A 23,695-nucleotide genomic window follows, 5' to 3' on the forward strand; every position below is an offset into this window, starting at 1 on the left:
GCCGATTGAACGACCGATTTTTCGTTTTTTTAAAGAAAAATCGTCCGGTTTTCTCCCCATCTATGGCCTGCATAAACGTTTGTGTTTATTCGCGCATATTTATGTGCGTATTTGCATGCGCAAGCACGTTCACAGATATGTGCACACAATATAATCTTAAGGAAAATTAATTCATGTTTATGCTCATATGCGCGTATTCGTGCACATTTGCGTGCGCGCGGTGTAAATTACTGGCCAAAAATGCAGATTTTCTTTTTTTTTACTGAGGAATCTGCGAAGCTTATTTACATGCTTGTATGCAAATGCACATTGTAAATAATGGGCTACATTTTACAATGCTGCACTAATCTTTTTCAAGTTGCAGTGTGCAAGAGGCCTAAGTGTGCAAGGAATTCTATTTCTGGATTGTTCTGTACACATGGTAAAGAGAAACTGCTCAGGGTTTATCCATGTATAAACAGAAGGAACATTTAATTTTTTTTTTTAAGTGGCAAAAGGCTTTAAACTGAAATGAAAGGTCACTTTTAATAATACTAAATTATAAAATGGTTTTTGTTGCAATGATATACATTTTTTAACAATAGTGGAGTTTTCCTTTAATGTTAAATTGCAGTTGACTTTCTGTTCTCATTTTGTGTTTGTGTTTTACTCATGCGGTTTTGTTTAATGTTTGATTACATTATTAATCCTTCATTATGAAAATGGATACACACGATCCCATTTCTAATTCATAATGCTCTTGATTTTTCTAATTTCATGTATTTGATGCTATTGAATACAATTGGTGAATAGTGTTATGTCTTTGTATAACAGGCTGAAGGACATTTATCTGGAAAACCGTATTATGAAACAAATGAGGAGTGTGCACCCAGGACCTTGCCTAAAAGCAAATTTGAGAAAACAATTACCATAGTCAGAGGCAACTGCAGCCTAGGTTAGTACACTGGCTTTATTCTAATTGACAGCAAGGTTTGTTCATTAATGTGTACAGCAGATGTAAATCTTAAGTGGATGACGACATTTAGTTTTTAAAGCACAGTATATTTTAAGCATTTGCCATTTGTTTTCTTTTAGAAAATACTGTTTTTTCTTTTTTTTTTGCATCTCAGTGCAACTGATCTCCCGCTGCTACTTGTTCTCTACATCTGTTCGCTTCAGCATCAACTTAAAGCATAACTCTTACAAGAAAATGAAAAAGCTTGTTAACTACTTCAAAACCAAGCCAATTCTGACATTTCTCACATAAAAAAAAATCAGCATTTTTTTGCTAGAAATTTACTTAGAACCCCCAAACATTATGTACACTGCTTAAACAAATTACAGGAACACTTTTTTAATTAGAGTATAGCGTCAAGTCAGTTAAACTCATGGGATATTGATCTGGTCAGTTAAGTAGCAGATAGGGTTGTTAATCAGTTTCAGCTGCTTTGGTGTTATTGAAATTAACAACAGGTGCACTAGATTGGCAACAATGAGACGACCCCTAAAACAGGAATGGTTTTACAGGAGCAGCCACTGACATTTTTTTTCCCTATTCATCTTTTCTGACTGTTTTTCACTAGATTTGCATTTGGCTAGGGTCAGTGTCACTACTGGGTAGCATGAGGAGATACCTGGACCGTACAGAAGTTGCACAGGTAGTCCAACTCCTCCAGGATGGCACATCATTACGTGCCATTGCCAGAAGGTTTGCTGTGTCTCACAGCAGAGTCTCAAGAGCATGGAGGAGATTCAAAGAGACATGCAGTTACTCTAGGAGAGCGGGACGAGGCCGTAGCAGGTCCTTAACCCATCAGCAGGACTGGTATCTGCTCTTTTGTGCAAGGAGGAACAGGATGAGCACTGACAGATCCCTACAAAATGATCTTCAGCAGGCCACTGGTTGAATGTCTCTGACCAAACAATCAGAAGCAGACTTCATGAGGGTGGCCTGAGGGTCTGACATCCTCTACTGGGCCCTTTGCTCACTGCCCAGCACCATAGAGCTCGATTGGCATTTGCCATTGAACACCAGAATCAGCTGGTCTTCCACTGGTGCCCTGTGCTTTTCACAGATGAGAGCAGGTTCACCCTGATTACCTGTGACAGATATGAAAGGGTCTGGAGAAGCCGTGGAGAACGTTATGCTGCCAATAATATAGTTCAGCATGTTACCTCTACAGGCTAGACAATGGCACGCTGACTGCCACTGGGTATCGATATGAAATCCTTGGACCCATTGTCAGAACCTAAGCTGGTGCAGTGGCTCCTGGGTTCCTCCCGGTGCACGACAATGCCCAGCCTCATGTGGCGAGAGTATGCAGGCAGTTCCTGGAGGATGAAGGAATTGATACCATTGAATGGCCCCCACGCTTGCCTAACCTAAATCCAATAGAACACATCTGGGATATTATGTTTTGGTCTATCCGACGCCACCAGGTTGCACCTCAAGACTGTCCAGGAGCTCAGTGATGCCCTGGTCCAGATCTGGGAGGTAATACCCCAGGACACCATCTGTTGTCTCAACAACACAGGTCTCTTTCTTGCCAGCAAGGACATGATGCTTTGTATTTCTCTGCACAGCAGAGAAATACAAAGCAGCATGTCTCCCTAGTAAAGCACACACAGTACATCATGTAAAACAGCACACAGTTAACCCTTTAATCGCCCCAGATGTTAACCCCTTTCTGCCCAGTGCCATTAGTACAGTGTCAGTGCTTATTAGCACTAATCACTGTATTAGTGTCATTGGGATGTCAGTGGCAGTTAGTTTCCACCCAGTGTCAGAATGCCCGCCGCAGTCCCGCTATAAGTTGCTGATCACTGCCACTACTAGTATAAAAAAATATGTAAAAATTCCAGCATATATACCGCCATTTGTAGACGCTATATCTTTCACGTAAACCAATTAATTTACATGTATTGATATTCTTTTGAGCAAAGACATGTAACAGAATACATTTTGGCCTAAATTTATGAAGAAATTAGACTTTTTAAAATATTTTTATTGGATATGTTTTATAGAAAAAAGTACAAAAATATTGTTTTTTTTTAAATTGTTGAGTTTTTTTTGTTTATAGCGCAAAAATTAAAAAATGCAAAGGTGATCAAATACAACCAAAAGAAAGCTCAATTTGTGGGAAAAAAGGACATAAAATTCATTTTTGTACAGCATTGCATGACCGCACAATTGTCAGTTAAAGTAACACAGCGCCATATTGCAAAAAATAGCCTGGTCAGGAAGGGGGGTAAGTGCTCTGGAGGGCAAGTGGTTAAATCAAATTTTTTGCTATCAAAAGGGATGAACATCAATGGGGGGGGGGCTTCTATGCCCTGTAGAAGTGACCAGGCAGCTGTAGAACTGCTTGGATTACTACTGCATAAAAGTCCTTTGCCAGCCACAAATTATGATATTGGAATTATGGCTGCAGCTGCAGCCTTGATCCCGGTATAACCGCTTCAACCCGAGGACATGCAAGTACATCACAGTACTTCAGCAGGAAAAAACTGGATATCCTTATCTCTCACAAAGGGATTGTGTATGTGCACAGTTACAAAGACCCGTAGCCTGGACTCACTGCATAAAAAAAGTGATTCCCTCCAGCAAGAATTGTCCCCCTTCTCACTCTTACGCAGCATAACCATTCATACACAGCTGAACATCCTCCTTGTGCCAGAAGCTAACATCATAGTCTGCAGAACTAAAAAAGCACTGAACACAAAGCATAGTATCATGTGCCATACCCAACAAATCCTCGACTATGTCCTTTCTTGATTTCTAAAATTTATATAGGCCAGTCTTGCACCTCCTAGGTTTGGCCACAAACTATATTGGAGCATTGGGAGTACACACAGCCATCCCGTCGCTAAAAGCACCACAACACACTCACAGGAATGGGCGGGTAAGGGGATTGCTCTCGGAAAGCTCAATCTGTGTCCCGTCTAATAGCAGCATGGTGTGTACCGGAAGGAAACACCCCAAGACTGAGTGGAACAGGTGCCTTCAGGAACGTAAAGTGTTACTAAACCCAAGATCCTGCATTCACTATTTCTGGTCTCCCTCAGTACATAAACCAATGGAAATGCAATTATTTTAGTAAATATAAACTGCTGAATACCATTTCTCATCATCGGTATATAGCAGTCTTGTGACTTCTATCAGTGTCTGGCCGAGCATTGGTTAAAGCTTGTAGGAGGAGTTTTTATTCTCTTCTGACTCTCCTATGAGGCTGCATGACCCCTGACCCTCTGGGCAGTGCTGATTGGCCCTGTGCTGATCACATGCACCCCAGCACACACCAAACTGAGCATGTGGAGAGTGCCTCCTAGGACTCTGTACTATCAGTAGATGGGTTGGGGACTGTGAAAGAAAGGGGATCATCTGAGAAGATAGGATCAAACAGTCTTTTTACACAATGTGGAGGATTAACACCTTAGGTTCCACGGTGAGTATAACAAGCATGATTTACTGCATATACAGACTGATTTTACTGTTCTGGATTTAGTAACGCTTTAATGATACAGACACAAGATATTGGCCAAAAGGCGGAAAAACATAATAGTAGGTAAGGTGAACCTTGAATATCCAATTATGTGCATGGAAAATAAAAAAACTGGGTTTAGGACTTTTCACTTTAACATAAAGAGATCATTGTAATGTGTTTTCTTAGTTTTCCATTCATCAAATATTTCTGCAACTAATGACCAATAAACTCATCTCTTTTAGAAAACAAATGTAACCAAGCATCTTAAAATCATATCTTTTTGCATGAATTGACTGCTGTGGAACAGTGTCCAATTATCTATTGCATATGGGAGATCAAAGACACCAGCAGATGTTATACTATTTTAGCAGCTTACGAGTGTATTAATAATTAACGCATTGGGTAGTCTTTTCTGCTTTTCATCATCTCAGGCCCTGCCTTTTTATTAACTTTAAAGGTAAAACAAAGTTGCAGATTAATTATAATAGATATCACCACCTAAATTTTAAGGTGAAATTTTGCTGATTATAATGAAGACATCTTGTGATTATTCTATATTGAAATGTACTGGTAAGCAATGCTTGACATCCCAGTCAAAGATTATGAAGAACATGGTACAAGGTAGTTCCAAGTTGGTGGGTGCTTCCATAGTAACCAGGCAGATGTCCTTTGCAATAAAATTACATTGCTATTACTGAAATTAGGAGAAGTACTAATTATTTGTGTGTACCAATTTTTTGTAAAGCTGTTACACTGTTGCCACTATATGCACATATGCAGCATTTGTAAAAAATAAAGTCTTTTTTCATACTATATTGTTAAAGGTACACTGCAGGACTTCCGGTTCTGGTGCCACATGAGCTAGGGAAGGAATCCCGCGGCTCCGGAAACCTAGGCATAAAAATTCAGCCTCCTGCACCAGAGGACTTACCTAAACGGCACAGGAGTGCCGCCTGAGTCTGCCTCACCCGATCCTATATGGATCGGTATCTGCAGCCGGTGACGCCTGGCCCTAATCCTACTGCACGATCCCCTGGGAGCAGCTCTCCCCCTCTCGCAGCCAAGATGGCCGCCGACCACGATCCTCACAGCAGCAGCACTGATGGCAGGACAGCCAATATGGACACAGAACCAGCGCCAGACCAAGGAGCAGGTAGGGGGGAGACACAGCCATCACACATCCCTCCATTAGGGCATGCTGACACCAGTTGTTCTGTGGAACACTATGAAAAAATTGCACAAGCTGTCGCCTCCCTTTTACTACCTACCATTACTCAGGCAGTAGACAGAGCTGTAACACAGGGCATAGAACAACTTAGAAGAGACCTGGGGGAAAACGCCAAACGCATAACCGAAGCGGAACATCGCATCTCTGACCTAGAGGATGAGGTCCAAGCTATGCAGGCTGGTGCTACACAATCTAAACGTGTGCAACAGAACATATTGGACAAGCTAGACGACTTATAGCTCAGGCTCATTGTCTGATATCTGTTCTAAACGCATTCCTGCAGCATTGGGCATTACGACTCCTTGCCAGGTCGAAAGGGCACATCGCTTAGGCGCACCCTCAAATGACAGACGCACGCCACGTTCGACAATCGGCAAATATCTCAACTACGCTGACAGTGTAGCTATACTCAATTCATTTCGCAATTCACGTTCCTTACAGATAGACGGTCACAATCTACTACTGTTTGCTGACTACTCTCAAGAAGTCTCCCGTAAAAGAAAAGCGTTCCAACAAATTTACGCTACACTATTCCAAAAAGGGGTCAAATTCACCCTCGCATACCCTGCTACACTTCACTTCACCACGCTTACAGGAGAATGCAAATCATTCACACTACCAGAGGAAGCCCTTCTGTACTTTCAAAATAATCTCTCTGACTCCATGGGCCCTCAACCACCACAGCATTCACCACGAGACCCCACCCCGAGAGACCAGCGTAGTCCACGAAAAGAACCACCAAAGCGCCAATGGGTCAACTTTACTTCGGCAAAACAAAGACCACCCTGATGGCCGACGCTCGCCTCACTTGTGTGCCTACTTACTGGCATTTCATGCCTTATATTAATGTAGCTTATTGTCATACAATGATACTAATCAGACGCAATGTTCAGAAATTTCTCAGGTTTTTTTCTTTTTCTCTGTAGCTCATGTTGGTATATGTATAATGCATTAGTGCAATCTTTGACTGCTGCGCTGCGGCTGATGCTAGGGTGAGCTGAACTCCATAGATGGTCAATGCGACTCTCGGGGGGCCACCTTACCATTGCATTGGACTATGCAGCCCCCCCGGTGCAGAATCAACACCCTACCACTTCCGGTAACGCAGGCAAAGATAGGAGATAACATGCGGAATAATGTGAAGTCCGTAATGCCTTTACAATTTATTGTTTATATTGTTCTTTCAATGGACCCCTGTTGGGTTTCCCTGATATTTGTATCTCTCCCCCCCCTCCCTTTTCTCTCTTTTCCCATTTCTCTCTATCCTCCTCTTACCCGGGGACCCTCGAACGCCTCCTTCTTTTACAGCATACCGAGAGAACAGGGCACATAACACTAAGACAAGGGAGCTCCTACCACATAGAGATGCTTCTAATTCTCTTTTGAACATCTCCATACTCACATTTTCATGACTCGTATAGTATCATGGAATGTTAAGGGTCTGAGATCACCCCTTAAACGTTAATGGACATTCTTCGCCATCTCAAAGGACTGAAAACAGACATTGCGTTTCTTCAAGAAATCAATTGCCACAAACTGATTTTTTGCGCCTAAAAAAATTGTGGGTGGGACAGGTATTGGGATTGCCTTCACCCAGGGGCAAAGCGGGAGTAATAATTCTTATACATAAACGTCTTACCCCTGACATTATAATGCTAGCTACAGATGATGAGGGACGATATGTTGCTGTACATATTAAAGTGGGCTTCTCCTCCCTACTATTGGTTAACAAATATGCTACAAACTCCTCACCCAAGCCTTTCTTTCAAGATCTGTCCTCGAAAATAGTGAACTTTATGCACCTCCCACTTGTGTTGGGATGAGACTTTAACCTGTGTATGAATACACAGGAAGATAAGCTAAAACCTTCTATCCCAAATTACTCATCTCCCTCCACTCCCCCCCCATCACACACGCTATTGAACAACTTTACAGAGGCATTACAACTCAGACATATGGCGTCTGAACCATCCAGAAGGAAGAGAATTTACTGGAGATGTGGAGGGACCTACCGCTTTTACTCTTGGGCAGATAACATCTTTTCAAGATGGTGAGTTTCCCGAAACTTCTCTATCTGCTCCAAACCATACCTCTTCTCCTCAAACACAGTGACATAACTAAATTAAATCGGGCAATTTAAAAATTTCTATGGAAAGCCAAACGACCCTATATAGCACTTGCCAAATTATTTTCTACTGGGAAGCGAAGGAGGCTCCGGTCTCCCGAACCTGCGAGCCTACAATCTCTCTTGCCTGCTCCGTATAGGTCTAGACTGGCTCACCCACTCCTCCAAATATTCCAACTACCACATTGAATCTGCAATAGCGCATCCCCACGATCTCACAGCCCTATTACACTCCAATGTCAACTCTCTTCCACCTCACCTAAAACATAATTCACTCATCCATGATACCCTTATCACATGGAGGGAAGTCAGGCGTAACTGGGGGTCTCACCATGGCTGACTCGCTTTCTACCTATTCTTCACAACCCTTCTTTCTCTCCCTCACAATCCTATGATGCTTATGAAACTTGGTTAAATCAAGACTTAACTTTGGTACAACACTTATATGACACCTCTACGGGCTCCCCAAAGCCTTTCAACGGCATTGTACAAACCTACAGACTACCAGCACACAACTTTTTCTATATTTTTCAAGTAAGGAACTATGTCAATTCCATTGCATCTAATAAATCTATTAGATTTCGTACAACATTCCTTGATGTCTTGGCGAACTCTCGAAAGTATAAAATATCAAACATATATAGACCCCTGAATCTTTTCTACACCAAACCCTTTGAGTCATACAATGCTGTGAAATCCTGGGTCAAAGATTTCGATAATGCGTTTACAGCTGATCATTTACTATCAGGCTTTAACTCCACATGTGCCTTCAACCACAACTAATTCTGGCGTGAAAAGCAACTCAAGATTCTTCACCGTGCCTGCATGCTCTGTCTCTACTCAAGAAATGACCCGGCTCTGTCTACTTGCCCTCTCTGTGGAAATCAAAAACCTTCACTACACCATAGACTCTGGTTCTGCTCTACTATCTCCACATTCTGGAAGCAAGTGGTCAACTTCATATCAGGCATAACTACCTTTCAACTACCCATTAACCCGCTACCTCTTCTCTTCGGATATATGGATCAACCAGCCATTGGACTCTTCTCTTCTCAAATGTCCTCTTTCAGAAATAACAAACCCTGGATATCCACATGCCTCAAGATGGGCCATTCTCTAAAAATGGGTCTCCAACTGTCCTCCTACTCTATCGGACATCAAACAAGAGCTCAACTCTCAATTACGTCTTGACAGACTCGATCTAATCACCTCCCCAACTTTCTCAAAAGAGTCCCATTACCTCCGTAAGTGGGAATCCTATATTACAGGATCCCTGTCCGCACCAGAGCAGGCATTTTTTCTCCAAAATTCCAGCCTATTAAATCGTCCACTGAAACCTCCCACGCGTCCCGTGACATCAGGGCTACTGTTTATATGACTATTTAATTTTGGGGTTAATAGCTAAGCTGTTATGATGCAATGTTCCTACTATACTGGCTCCTTCTCCTCTTCTCTTCACTTCCCCTCTGTCCTCATCTTCATCTATATCTTGACCCTTTGATTAACCTCTTAATCTAAGCCCATATGTCCACTAGGTTCTCACAATATTCCTTATGGCTACATCAGGCAACTGAAATGTGACATCTCTTCCATTCTACCTTTGACGGAACCCGAGATCACTGGCTCCCTACCCCCCACTCTTTTTACCATCTCTCTATGGCCTACCTAGGTCCCTGGGCAACACCTCCCTCTCCTAATATATTCCTTTTCTCTAGCCTACACAGCGCTTTAACCATCTCTCACCACCAACTTTAAACACTCATCCACTTCAACTATTCCATCTGCTCCTTATTTTCTCCCCTTGCACTCTTAAACCTTCTTCTCTATCTCTCTCCTACTCTCTTATCTAGTCCCAGTTTCTATGACTATGGGTGTTTCCTCTCTCATTACCCCCATCTGGTATGTTAATGGTGGACAACAGATGACATCTGTATACATCCTAATCATCCGACTCTACCCTCCTACTGACAAATCACAACTTCAGATTACTTCCCGAAAGCACAATTTCTTCTGGCTATTATTACCTATTTCTCTACACTATTTTCTCATCATTTTCTTTACAACTCTTTCTCATGACCTCACTGACCAGATTTGATGTTGCATTGGTGTCATATTTGTTTCGCCACTTTTGACCATTCCCACTTCAAATTCCTCATGAAGACTCCCTGCCAGGTGGCCATAATGACTCACTCCACCAGACACCTTTCCCACCCTTGGAAACAAAAGAAATGTTAATGAGCAACTCACACCTAAGCTAATTTCAACACCTACTGCTGTTTCTGCTTCTACTCTGTATTTCTCTGAAACAGTCTGAAATAGTTAAGAATTTACCACTTTTCAGTGCATTCTGGGCATTTGGGAGGTTCTCCTGTGCTTATCTTTAAAAAACGTGCATAAATGCAATCGCACATAAACGCGGCTAAACAGACATTTTTTAACCTACGTTTTCCAGCAGTCAGTTTCCATCTTTCAGAAGTGTCCCGTTTACATGGGGCCTCAATATGCTTGATGGTAGTACAACCTAAGAGCTCAGCATTCTAGTTTTTCATTCAGGTGTTGCTGTTTGTACACCACCCCTGCCTGTAGAGCTGTTTCCAAACACACCCACTGCAGTCTACTTGCTGTCTCTCGCATACAAAAAAGCCTAAAGCAAAATTATAAATACAAATTACAGACCTGCCTTGAAAGGCAGATGTGAATTGGCAATCAGAAAGAAAAGAAATAATGTAGTGCATTTTGGAGGATATGCATTCCCATCAACCTTGTAATTGGCTCTATGAAACTTGACTGCAAGGAATCACAGGGATAAACATATAATAAATGAGCCTTCTGTTTTTAGCATTGTTGAAGCATTTTGCTACATGGAATTGCTGTATACCTGTAGCCAAAACTTTTTTTTAAGATGATTTTTTTTGTTTACAAATGTTTTTATTGAGAGATAGGCAACAAAAACAGCACCACTCCATGAGGTATAGTATACTTTAAGAAAAAGGCACATAAGTAAAAAACGGTATTATAAAACAGAATCCTCAGATGATTTTTATTACATTTACATGAAGTAATTGCAAAAAAGAATAAAAAACAGTGCTTCCCTCACAACAGTGGGTTATACAATACTTTACCTATAACTAACAGAACAGGCAAAAATCGAATTTTGTGCATGACTTGCTGTTAGGCTTCATTCACATCTGAACATCGTTTTTGCATGTTTTTCCAGTGCATATTTTACTGTGATTTTTGCATGTTTTCATAAAGCGGTTTTTAGCTATTTTTGAAAAAATGATCATCTGCTGCATCATTTCTTGGTAGGTTTTTCTGCTTTTGTAACTTATCTGTCAGCTTTTATTTCTTTTTATACTATTATTATTATTCAATCATCATTATTTTGTTAGGGTAAGGGGTTAGAATTAAAGCAGAGCTCCACCCAAAAGGGGAAGTTCCGCTTTAAGGACTGGTCCCCCGCTCCCAGTTAAGGATTGGCACCTTTGGGAAGTGGGGGGGAGCGGGTATCTGAAATTGACAGGTACCTGCTCCAACTTCCACTGCGATTGCCTCGGCGATCAAAAGCTGAAGTTGTCCTCTCCCCTTCTCTCCCCGTAGTCTTCTGGGACACATGTCGCAGAAGACTACGGGACCATTCACAAAGCGCAGTGCTACGTACACATGTGCATTGGGCACCCACCTGTGAAGCCACAAGCCACACTGAAGATGCCAGCATCAGGAACACAGGGCGGCCGGTGAAACGGGCTGTGGGGGGGACACAGGACGCAGGATCGAGGGACAGGTAAGTGTTGGTTTTTTAAAAAGTCAGCAGCTACAGTTTTTGTAGCTGCTGACTTCTATTTATTTTTTTTATTTTCACTGGAACTCCACTTTAAGGTTAGGGTTAGGATTAATGGGTTAGGGTTTATTTTATTATCTTCGCCTTATTTATTTATTTATTTGTAGGGTTAGGGTGATAATAATAATGAATAAATAAATGTAAAATAAATACACAAATAAATAAAAATAATCATACATAAATACTATGTAATAATAAATAAATAACTCCTAACCTTAACCCCCCAACTCTTAAAAAGAAGTCATAAAGTAATAATAAACAATGTGTATTGTTTTTTATTATTATTATTGTATGTTTTTGTTTGGGTGTTTCTGATTATTATTAATAATAATAATAATAATAATAATAATAATTAATAATGTATTTTTAGGGTTAGGAGGTTAAGGTTAGGGGTTAATTAATGAAATAATTATCAAGGTTTTTTTTTAATTTATTTGTGTATTTTATTTGTTTTACATTTATTCATATATTATTTCTTTTTTTTTTTCGTTTTTACATTTTTTTCATTTGAGCAGAAAATCGCACAAAACGCGCGTCAGCACGTAAAACTATGCCAATCGCGTCATTCTATTCATCTCTATAGAAATAAAAACACACCAAAAACGTGTAAATCTGCCCAATTTGAGCTACAAAAAAAGCTCCAGAACTTGTTTGTGCTTCAGGCAACTTGAAGTGGAGATGTGAACCATCTCCACTGAGAATAATTGCTTTTATCTCCTCAAGCATTTTGGAGCTTCGTGTTACAAAACACTCAGGTGTGAATGGGGCCTTAGTGTTGCTTGCACGCACATCTTCCTAGCCCATACTATGGTATAATCAGAAACACAAACAAAGTAACAGTTTCCCTTAGGTGCAAAGCATATTTTTATGCCCTGGGGACTGGCAGTGATGTGAGGGGGACCGCCGCTAAAAGTTGCCAACACCAATAGCAACTGTTCATATCACGCAAGCATTGACGTTGCACCCAAAAAAGGATGAGATGTAAACAGAAGAGGTGACCTGAACGTTATGTGATGGCTGCTTTAGGTAAGTAAAGTTTCTTTTTTTTTGGCCAACAATCAGGAGATGGAAGAGCATTTTTGTTTTGCCCAGAATCAAGCTTTAACCACCTCCTGCCCGCCATATAGTAATATGACGGGCGCAAGGTGGTTCTCTCATTCTGGGAGGATGTCATACGATGTCCTCCCATTCTCACTGCGCATGCGCGGCTCAGGGAGCGCGCGGCGATTGGCGGTGTGCTGTGTCCCTCGGACACAGCGGATCACCGATCATGGAAAGAGCCAAATATGGCGGCTCGGTCATGTGATCAGCTGTGTCCAATCACAGCTGATCACATGTAAACAGGGAAATGCCGGTTATCGGCATTTCTCTCCTCTCGAGCTGTCACGCTGACAGCTCGAGAGGAGAGGAGAGCCGGTAATCGGCTTTCAGCGGAGGGGACATGTACACTGATCATCAGGGCACTGATGATCAGTGTGCCCTGATGATCAGTGTGGCCCCAGAAGTGCCACCTGTCAGTGTCCAGCAGTGCCAGCAGTCAGTGCTCATCAGTGCCTCGTGCCAGTGCCCATCAGTGCCACATATCAGTGCCTACCAGTGCACATCAATGCCACATATCAGTGCCCATCTGAGCTGCCTTTCAGTGTCACCCATCAGTGCCAGTCAGTGCCACCTATCAATGCCAATCAGTGCCACCTATCAGTGCCACCGATCAGTGCCAGTCAGTGCCTCCTATCAGTGCGCATGAGTGCCTCCTATCAGTGCCAGTCAGTGTCGCCTAACAGTGCCAGTAAGTGCCGCCTAACTGTGCCAGTCAGTGCCGCCTATCAGTGCTGCACTGTAACAGATGTCACATGTCAGTGCCATGTATCAGTGCTGCCTTTCAGTGCCCATCAGTAATGCCTTTCAATGCCCATCAGTGCCACCTACCAGTGCCTCCTCATCAGTGCCCATCAGTGCCACCTATCAGTGTCCATCAGTGCAGCCTATCAGTGCCCATCACTGCAGCCTCATTAGACACATCAGTGAAGGAGAAAAATCACTTATTTACAAAATTTTATAACAAAAACTGAGAAAAAACTTTTTTTTTTTCAAAATTTTGAGTGGTTTTTGGTTTGTTTAAGAAAAAATAAAAATCCCAGAGGTGATTAAATACCACCAAAATAAAGCTCTATCTGTCACAAAAACAATTATAAAAATTTCATATAGGTACAGTGTTGCATGACCGCGCAATTGTCATTCAAAGTGTGACAGCACTGAAAGCTGCAAATTGGCCTGGGCAGGAAGGGGGTATAAGTGCCCTGTAGGCTAGTGGTTAAAGTGACTCTGATGTTTAATAGAAAAAAAAAACTCTCTGCAAAATAAGACACTGAAGTAGCAGTCTGAACAACTGTCTTTCAGCTCTGTATTCTTTGGCAAAGTTTGTAGCATTCAACCCTTCAGCAGTGTTGGATGCTGCATCTCCTGCTGCCTAGTGGGGTTCTTTCCACTGGACCCTACATTACTAATGTCTGCTGTGGTGGGGTAGGGGCCAGTGGAAAGCACCAGTGCTTCCCATTGGTCAGACACTCAGCCTATCAGAGTCACAGATTTTGAAGAACATTTTTGATAGGTAGGGCTTGTTGTAGTTTTAGTACTCTGTTGGTGATACATTTGTATTCCTGGGTCTATTGCTGTGATCAATATTCAAGGTTCCCCACTCTCCCTCATTGGTTTTTAATTTCACCCCTCACTTCAAAGGGCTGTGTTGGATGTTTGAATCGGAGAACTGCTGACAATTTTATCACTCTTCCTGTCAATTTAACTTTATATGTTACAAATAATGCTGCAGGAAAAGCCATAGGACCCACTGAATTGGCAAACCAAAGGCAAAGTTCCAACAGGGGGACTCCACTGCTCAAAACTTCAAGAGACATAAGAAGGCAGTTGGTGACTTAAATCTCCAGCATCCACCATCATGCCACGTGTCATTTAGACCAAAGTTTTTACAGGAAATGGTGGTTGTGTCCCATAACCCCTTGTGTCAAGGTCTCGGTAGCATCTCGCCAGGTGACTAGAGGGTCCTCTGGATCTTTCATTGAATGGGTTATATCTGCTGTAAGCACTTCCACTGCCACTCTGCATTAAGTAGAGTAAAAAGATCTTTTCGATCATTTTACCAGTATATAGTGGGTGAACTAGTCCAGCCATGGTCTGACTTACTGATTGGTCGGGGGTGATGATAGTGAAGTTCAAACTCATGTTTAGCAGTCAGCGAATCAGTTTGAGATAGGATGCAGAAATTCTTACAGCTGGGGCAAGTAAGAATCTGCAATAATATTTAATAAAACCCTTAAAATGTATATTGCTTACCTGAAAGGAATTGTTTATCCATCCTACAATGCCGGAGCTACACTTTACCTTTTCTTATCATTCTAATAAAAGTTCATTCATAACATAGTAAGATGTAACAGATGCCACATGTCAGCATGTTTCCAGGGAAAACAGTACTTCTGTACTATTTTCAGTCAGTTTTGGGGCTAATACTTTGTACATGTAGAGCACTCAGCAGGGCATCAACATAACTAACATTTTAGCTTACAATATCTTCTGATATCCTGTAAGTCATTTAATGCTATTTTTATTTTGCTCTGCATAGTAGTTGTCCAGAAAAGATTTGTGTACCAGTATCTCAGCTGTTAAACATTTCACTCTTTTTTTTTTTTTTTTTTTTGGATAGGCATGACTGTAAGTGCCAATAAAGATGGTTTAGGGATGATAGTCCGCAGTGTTATAAATGGAGGTTCCATAAGTCGTGATGGTCGTATCCATGTGGGAGACTGTATTTTGGCTATCAATAATGAGTCCACAGCAAATCTAACCAATGCCCAAGCAAGGGCCATGCTGCGGAGACATTCTTTACTCGGACCAGATTTAAGGTAAGGGTGCTAATAATTATCAAGAGTATTTACTTAATGTGCTTAGTGTGCCAAAAATATAAAGATCTGATTTCACAACATAGCAGCTGATTTTGAAAACTAAAGGAAAGAAAATGTCACAACCATATGTCTCTTTTTATTATCAAACCTTCACTAGGGAAGGTGAACACCTTATACCTTTAAATACATTCAGTTTTGTTGTGTTCTCTCTGAAATACTGTACTTAATCTTTTTCATTTTTGTTTCTTGTCTTTTTTTAATTTTTTGTTTATTTACCACCTTTAAAAGTGAAATATCTATTCCACTGTTTTTTTCTTCCCCTTTTAATTCTTCCTTGAAAATGTTTATAATGAATAGAAATGCTTGTTGTTTTTGTTGAATGTACTATTGGAAAAGCATAAAAATAAAAAACGTCTTAAACATTTATTAAGGAACAGAGAGTGAAGTAATTCTGAGACACTGGGTTATTCTGCTGCCTTTCGGTGATTGGACACTGGCAAACAAAGCTGTAAGCCTCGTATAACTCCTGCGACTCCAAGCCTACTCCAATTTGCTAGTGTCCAAGGAGAATACTTGCCTTTTTCCCTAATACTTTTTTCAAGACCCTTTTTCCCTCTGTCAAACCTATACAGTTGCTACAGAGCCAAAAGGGTTTTTGTTTGCAAACTTTTGGATCTGTTTATCCTTGGCATAGCCACAGAGGCTGTACCTAAACCCAGTTGTGAGAAACAAGCAAGTCTATCCTGTAGTGTGACCTACAGTCACTGGGCTCTGCTGATGCATTCTCCTAGACATTTCATGTAAAGTGTAAGTTAGTGCTTTACAGATTCGGGGCTGTGGTATATCCGTCTGCTGGAACCCTGTCCCTGAAGACTCCCCAGGGAATATTCTCACCGGGATGGTAAAGTCTGTCTGAATGGGGCCTATTCCCCTGGTTCCTGCCCTTGCCAGCTTGTCTGACTTATGAGGGCCACTGGGCATCTTCTGGACCACTGCAGCAATAAAGTAAGTGCTTTGCCCTTTTGATGTGAGAGCCTGGTGTGCTTGGTACTGTGCTCCAGTTTTTCCCTGCAGAGGTTAACACCCAAATCTTGGGTATGGATTTGACTTTCAGTATAGTTTCTACTGATTTATGTGCAAGCCTCTTTCATGCCACCACACTGCAAATGCATGAACCACTGCTTGGGCACACATGCACCCGCCTTCCCGCCATCTCCTCAGCCACAACACTGCTATGATTCTCACTTCTACTGCCTTACAGTAATGAGAATTTAACCCTTCCGTGCTCCAGCAGTGGTTTGTGAGTATCCATTGTGGGAAATCCCATACTTTAGTATGGCAGATCTTAAGTGCAAGTGCAGTGGTCCTGCGGGCCTTGCCTGCCTACACGTCACTAACAGCTCCGCAATGACTTGCAGTGTACCTCCTAAGGAACCTGACACTGATAGCATGGACCACTTTCCCCCTCTTGAGTCACAACACTCCCCAGAGTCCTCTGTAACTTCTTCAGGTTTGACATGCTCCTCTGTCTTTTCCAGAGAGGCACTCTTTGCAACTATGTGTGAGTTTACGGGGAAAATTAGAGCCGAGTTAGCTCCGCAACCTCCACAGTGACTGTAGATACTTTTTAGGAATGTAGACTATCCCTATTAGATGACTTGGTACATGAGGAGGCTCATTCTGATGACATAACTCCTAACCTTAAAGATAGCACCTTGGTCGTTATGGAAATGGTACGCTCATCTTTGGACATGCAGGCTGTGTTAGCTATATCTAAAGAGTTCCCAGCGTGTTAAAATGTTCCCGTCATGCTCATTTCTGCAACATGCTTTGTATAGTGATTGACCTTATTCAGACAAAGTGTTTGCTCATCTTTTTAATGGCTTCCTGAAAAAATGGGCCATCTCTGTAGCAGATACAGCCATCTCCTGTATTAACAAGACTCAACTGTTTTTGTGTAGGACATCCCGATGTTTAAAGATAAAAGATGTTTAAAGATAAAAGGCTGTGGATAAAAGGCTGAAAGTTCTTTGCAAATTTACATAGTTTATAAGGTTGAAAAAAAGACACAGGTCCAACAATCGGAAAAGACTCTATAAATCAATGTCCAAAACACTGTTCAAACCCTGCACAGAGAAAAGCTGACCAGAGTCTGGCTTTAGTAAAACTTCACATCCCAGTCTTGTTCAACATGCACATTCCAGGTGTGGAAGATTGGCAGGCAGATTTCCTCTGTTATCAATACACTATATTGCCAAAAGTATTGACGCCTGCCTTTACACGCGCATGAACTTTAATAGCATCCCAGTCTCAGTCCGTAGGGTTCAATATTGAGTTGGCCCACCCTTTGCAGCTACAACAGCTTCAACTCTTCTGGGAAGGTTGTCCACAAAGTTGAGGCATGTGTCTATGGGAAAGTTTGACCATTCTTCCTCATGTTGGACGAGAAGGCCTGGCTTGCAGTCTCCACTCTAATTCATCCCAAAGGTGTTCTATGGGGTTGAGGTCAAGACTCTGTACAAGCCAGTCAAGTTCCTCCACCCCAAATTCGCTCATCCATGTCTTTTATGGACCTTGCTTTGTGCACTGGTGCACAGTCATGTTGGAATGGGAAGGGGCCATCCCCAAACTGTTCCCACAAAGTTGGGAGCATGAAAAGCATGCAAAATGTCTTGGTATGCTGACGCCTTAGAGTTTCCTTCACTGGAACTAGGGGGCCAAGCCCAACCCCTAAAAAACAACCCCACACCATAATCCCCCCTCCACCAAACTTTACACTTGGCACAATGCAGTCAGGCAAGTACCTTTCTCCTGGCAACCTCCAAACCCAGACACATCCATTGGATTGCCAAAGAAGCATGATTGGTCACTCCAGAGAACACATCTCCACTGCTCTAGAGTCCAGTGGCAGCATGCTTTACATCACTGCACCCAATACTTTGCATTGCACTTGGTCATGTAAGGCTTGGATGCAGCTGCTTGGCCATGGAAACCCATTCCATGAAGTGCTCTGTGCACTGTTGTGCTAATCTGAAGGTCACATGAAGTTTGGAGGTCTTTAGCTATTGGCTGCAGACAGTTGGAGACTTCTGCGCACTATGTGCTTAAGCATGCTCTGACCCCGTTCTGTCATTTTACATGGCCTACCACTGCATGGCTGAGTTGCTTTTGTTCGTAGTTGCTTCCACTTTGTTAAAATACCATTAACAGTTGACCATGGAATATTTAGCATCAAGGAAATTTCATAGATGGACTTATTGCACAGGTGGCAACGCTACCACGCTTGAATTTACTGTGCTCCTGAGAGCGACCCATTCTTTCGCAAATGTTTGTAGAAGCAGTCTGCATGCCTAGGTGCTGTTATACACCTGTGCCCATGGAGGTGATTGGAACACCTGAATCCAATGATTTGGAGGGGTGCCCCAATACTTTTGGCAGTATAGTGTAGCTGAACTCAGGAAAGTGGTCCCCCCACCTGGAGGTGTTTCAAGACCTCTGTTGTCAGTGAAAAAAGCCAGACGTGAACCTCCTAGGAGTGGTAAAGTTTATACTAGGCTGTCTTACAGTTTTGTTTTCCAGTATCCAATCTCTTAAAGGCAGTAGCAAAACCTATGTCTCAGAAAAACGTTAACCTGTGTCTCTTAATTACCTTCAAAAGAATTTAATGGTAAGTCAAAAATCCTGTATTTAACTGATAACTTTACATTTGCACTAAAATCCCAAATCTCCCCCACATCAAATTCATACATTCTGCCATTCCCAATGCCTCTGCTTGAGCAGGACTGAAGCGTTTATAAGCTGAATAATTTCTGACATACTGATATGATACACATGCATTGGGTCTGAACATCAAGATGCTTTCCAGATGGTGTGCCAAACGTAAAGTGGCCTTTTTCAATAACTTTATAAGTCTGCAATAATGCATTGATGATATGTTGCAATATACAACAGCAATATAATTTTCATCATTCAGCCTATGGAAGGAAGCATTTCCTTAGACCAGCCTTTTTCAACAAGGGTGCCCAGGCACTCTGGGTTGCCTTCAAGTTTCTTGAGGGGTGCCTCGGCAAATTGCCAAAAGATTGCCCAAAAACTGTATACAAGCCAGAGAGTGGATCAAGCCTGCCTTTTACTTCCACAAAGCCAAAGGTTTTCATTGTGCACTCTTACCACCTTCCAGCCACCAGTGTCCTTACAACCAATGGCTTCATTTGCTTATAATGAAGATGTTGGGCACCTGCACAGAATCCTTTCTTTGCCTCTCCCCTACCCCTCTCCATCAGCACTGGGGTGAGTGAACAGAGAAACAATGTAATAATAGTCAGTGCCAGGGCGCAAAGGTGTATTTAAAATGAAATGGTAAAGCGAGCGCTTATAGGATGTGGTATAAAAAGCAACTTGCATAGGATTAACCCCTAAAATCCTATAACATAAATAATATTAAGATGCAGCGCGCTTAAAGAATAATAAAGTGAGATAGTGACATATAATGCGCAATATTATGTACTAAAAGGTGAACACAAAAGTGGTGTCCTAATAAACACAATGATTAATAAAAAGTGACATCATGTCATAGTGACATATAAAAGCACATAACTAGATGAAAATATATAAAAGTCCTTAAAGTATTCAAGCAAGGTGCGTAAATTTTCCCAAAATTGGAAGATATCAACAATTCTCATGGAAACTTGCATCAGTGGTAATAAGTGCTCGTGACTTCCGTGATATGGAAAAAAGGGGTGTGCTTGCACTCAGCAGACATATGATAGTATTACGCATGTAATATAAAGGGCACTGGTAGTCATCTGGGACCCGGTAGGTTAAAGGCACTCCAATGGTACTTGATATAACCTGGGAAAGACCTCCAGACTTCTCGGTGGACCCTCTTAATGGATGGGGAATGCTTGTTGATGTTAATACCCGGCAACCGATGAGTTCAGCAGGAAAACCACCTCTGTCTCCGGTCCAGTTTGTGCGGTGTCCCCACACACGATCCTTCCTCCTTCCCTTCTCCACACCCTGATTGGGGCCCTGCTCTCCCCCCGCCGAGTGGCAGATCCACCGAGAAGTCTGGAGGTCTTTCCCAGGCTATACCAAGTACCATTGGATTGCCTTTAACCTACCGGGTCCTAGATGACTACCAGTGCTCTTTATATTACATGCGTAATATTATCATAAGTCTGCTGAGTGCAAGCACACCGCTTTTTTCCATATCACGGAAGTCACGAGCACTTATTACCACTGATGCAAGTTTCCATGAGAATTGTTGATATCTTCCAATTTTGGGAAAATTGACGCAGCCTGCTTGAATACTTTAAGGACTTTTATATATTTTAGATTGTAAGCTCCAAGGAGCAGGGCCCTCGAACTCCTCGTGTATCGCATTGTATTGTTATTGTACTGTCGCATGTTCTGTCTCCCGTTGTAATGTACAGCGCTGAGCGAACTGTTTGTCGCTTTATAAATACTGTATAATAATAATAATAATATTTTCATCTAGTTATGTGCTTTGATATGTCACTATAAGATGATGTCACTTTTTATTAATCAGCGGTGTATTTGCGTTGTAAGAATACATCCCCTGTAACGTTGAGTGTTCTACATGTGTGTATGTTGCTGCATTATGTAAAACTATTAGTTTAGTTTTTTACATTTTAGAGTGGAGCGCCATGAGAATGTGTAGAATTTTAAAGGGTGCCTTTAATGAAAAGAGGTTGAGAAACACTGCCTTAGACTATAACAACAACATTTTTATCTGTGTGAGACAGTGATAGTTTTTTACATTGTTATGCCACAAAATGAGAACCAGCTGGGCACTAAACTTTGTGAGTGTAATTACTTTGTTTGGTCAGATTCACAGATAGCAACAGGGAGACTGTATACAAATAAAAATACAAAGGCTACCGGACAGACCTCAAGACTTGCATAATTTTGTCATGCATGGGCCAGCATCTTAGTCTAGGAAGTAGAAATGTGAGATGAATGATGCCCAAACAAAAATTACATCTTGGGCAAAAGAAGACGAAGAAGTCATAAAACGTGGGAAACCAGCTACAAATTCATGGTCAAAAAGCAACAGTTCCAGTCCTAACAAACAGTCCACATAAAGAATATCACCTGGCTGCTTGCTCAATTTGTATTCTTTGAAAATAAAGATAACATAAACTCACTAGAGCGGTCTGCAGCGTCTGCCCCCAAACACTTGACCGATCTAGGGTTCTGATGTCATCATGACCAGAGCAGGGTCCATAGTCCTGCTGTGGATGCAAGCACTCTGAGGGACAGTGCACCTCTGGATCATGGAGGAGCAGGGGACTGGGTAAAACTGTTTCTCCTCTCCCCTGGCTTGACCAATAATCTCCATTGCTAAGCAGTTATGAGGAGAGGGGCAAGAGGTGTTTGTGTATATTTATGTGGAGGGGGATTAGTGCAAAAGTGTGCTTACCTTTTTCATATTTAAAAAGGTAAAAAAAAGAAAAATGACAGCATGAACTCCCTGGTAAATGAACTATGCTATACTCTTTAGCAGTCAGTGAGAATTTAGCCACAAGTGGTTTGTGAATGATTTGTACTTGTTCATGGTTACTGGTCTCCTTATCTCTTTGATCCTTATTAATGTCCAAATCGTTACAAGAAATAAAGTGTTTCCAATGTGCCAGAAATGTTTTTAGTAACCTGAAGTATATATATATTCCCTGTGTTCAGTAACTATTGATTGTTTTTCCAGTTTTAAATTTAGTAATTCATTTCAACTTTTAAAAACTACCTGTTTCCTTCTTGCACAGCATACAATTCTTTTGAGCACATTTGCCTTTTTGATTATTTTTTGTGTGTGTCTTCCATCAAATATTCTCCAGCATATTGCTTGGTTCAGACCTATTTTCTCATTCAAGCTACCTAGAAAAAACAGAAAATATTCAACAAAACTGTACTGCAACACTCCGCAGACCTTACAGCAACCTTGTGTGAATGAAAATGGGGAAACTTCCAAGATGAACATATTGGCATTTTTGTTAAACCACAGGTTTTTCTTTTTCATTGAAAGGATAGAGCAATTTGAGAATCACAAGCTTTAAAACAGCTGGCCAGGGTTGCAGGTTTGCGTTGTTTTGCACTGAGAACCAGCTGTGCGGCCACTCACAGAATGCATGTCGTCCCACTTCACTATCCACCTTGCCAGAAGCTTCTGCTATCTGTGCTGGAATAAGAGCCAGGGCTTTGCCTACTGCAGCAGCTGCTTCCAACATCTGTCAGATAATTACCAGTTTGAAATGAAATTCACCTGCCCTCACCTAAAGAATAAATTCCTGATCAAGGGAGAGAAAGACGGATGGCGTTAACATTTCCCCATCCTTGTTCATAATCACGGTTATAGACACACAGAAAGAGCAGATGCTATCTGGGGGAGGTGTTGATGAAAGGGAGATGGGATTTTAGAGGAAAAAGGAGACAAAATAAAATTGCACATACTTTTAACTACATATGTATGCTTCAAACATGCAGTGCGAGGCTTTGGCATTTGTTAACACTATTGTAAAAAGATGCTGCATCATATGCTTCCCATTCTAGATCTTCTCCCGCACCTGCTGATGATCAGGCCCCATTTTATGTGTGAGTATCGGTGATTCAAAAGCTCCGCATGGCTTATCGTCTTCTGTTCAGTTGTCTCATTTTTCATAATAACTGTTTCTATAGCTTGATCCAAAAAAGAACAGCTTTTTTAACAGCTTTTTTTTTTTTTTTTTTATAATTATTAAGTAACATGTTATACACTCTGCAAACAAATGCTATGGCAATACTGTGCTTAGATTTTTAGCTAATTTTCTTATATTTTAACCTCCCCCTGCATGTCTTTTTATTTTCGCCTAGTTTTCTTTTAATATAAAAGCAATACATAGTCGATTTCTAGAAAGCCTTCCATTGTGTAATGCCTGCACTAACCCTTTAAGAACCCTGCTCCACTTCCTCTCCATCCATTGCATGTGCTGTTTGTGTAAATGCAGACTCTTGGGGGGTTTCTTGCATGTGGAGAAAGTCTATTTTATCTTTTCCTAATCCTTTCCTCCCCACCTAAAACTGTTTTCCTTGAAGAAAGCAGTAATTGCATTCCTTGTTGAGTAG

At 41.6% G+C, this 23,695-nt stretch overlaps 1 protein-coding gene across 3 annotated transcripts in view; it reads left to right on the top strand.

Annotated features, from left to right (window-relative positions):
* MPDZ (multiple PDZ domain crumbs cell polarity complex component) overlaps window positions 1-23,695 on the top strand; it is a 248,930-nt gene that overhangs the window by 126,986 nt on the left and 98,249 nt on the right. For all 3 annotated transcript variants that reach the window (XM_089678090.1, XM_089678091.1, XM_089678092.1), the window contains exons 22-24: window positions 814-934; window positions 15,376-15,574; window positions 23,144-23,185. In XM_089678090.1, the coding sequence (XP_089534216.1) occupies window positions 814-934; window positions 15,376-15,574; window positions 23,144-23,185 (362 nt within the window). The remainder of the gene's footprint in view (window positions 1-813; window positions 935-15,375; window positions 15,575-23,143; window positions 23,186-23,695) is intronic.

This window comes from Staurois parvus, unplaced genomic scaffold, assembly GCF_062004578.1.
Source record: "Staurois parvus isolate SC_StPar_1 unplaced genomic scaffold, SC_StPar_1.0 ptg000198l, whole genome shotgun sequence".
Lineage (NCBI taxonomy): Eukaryota > Metazoa > Chordata > Amphibia > Anura > Ranidae > Staurois > Staurois parvus.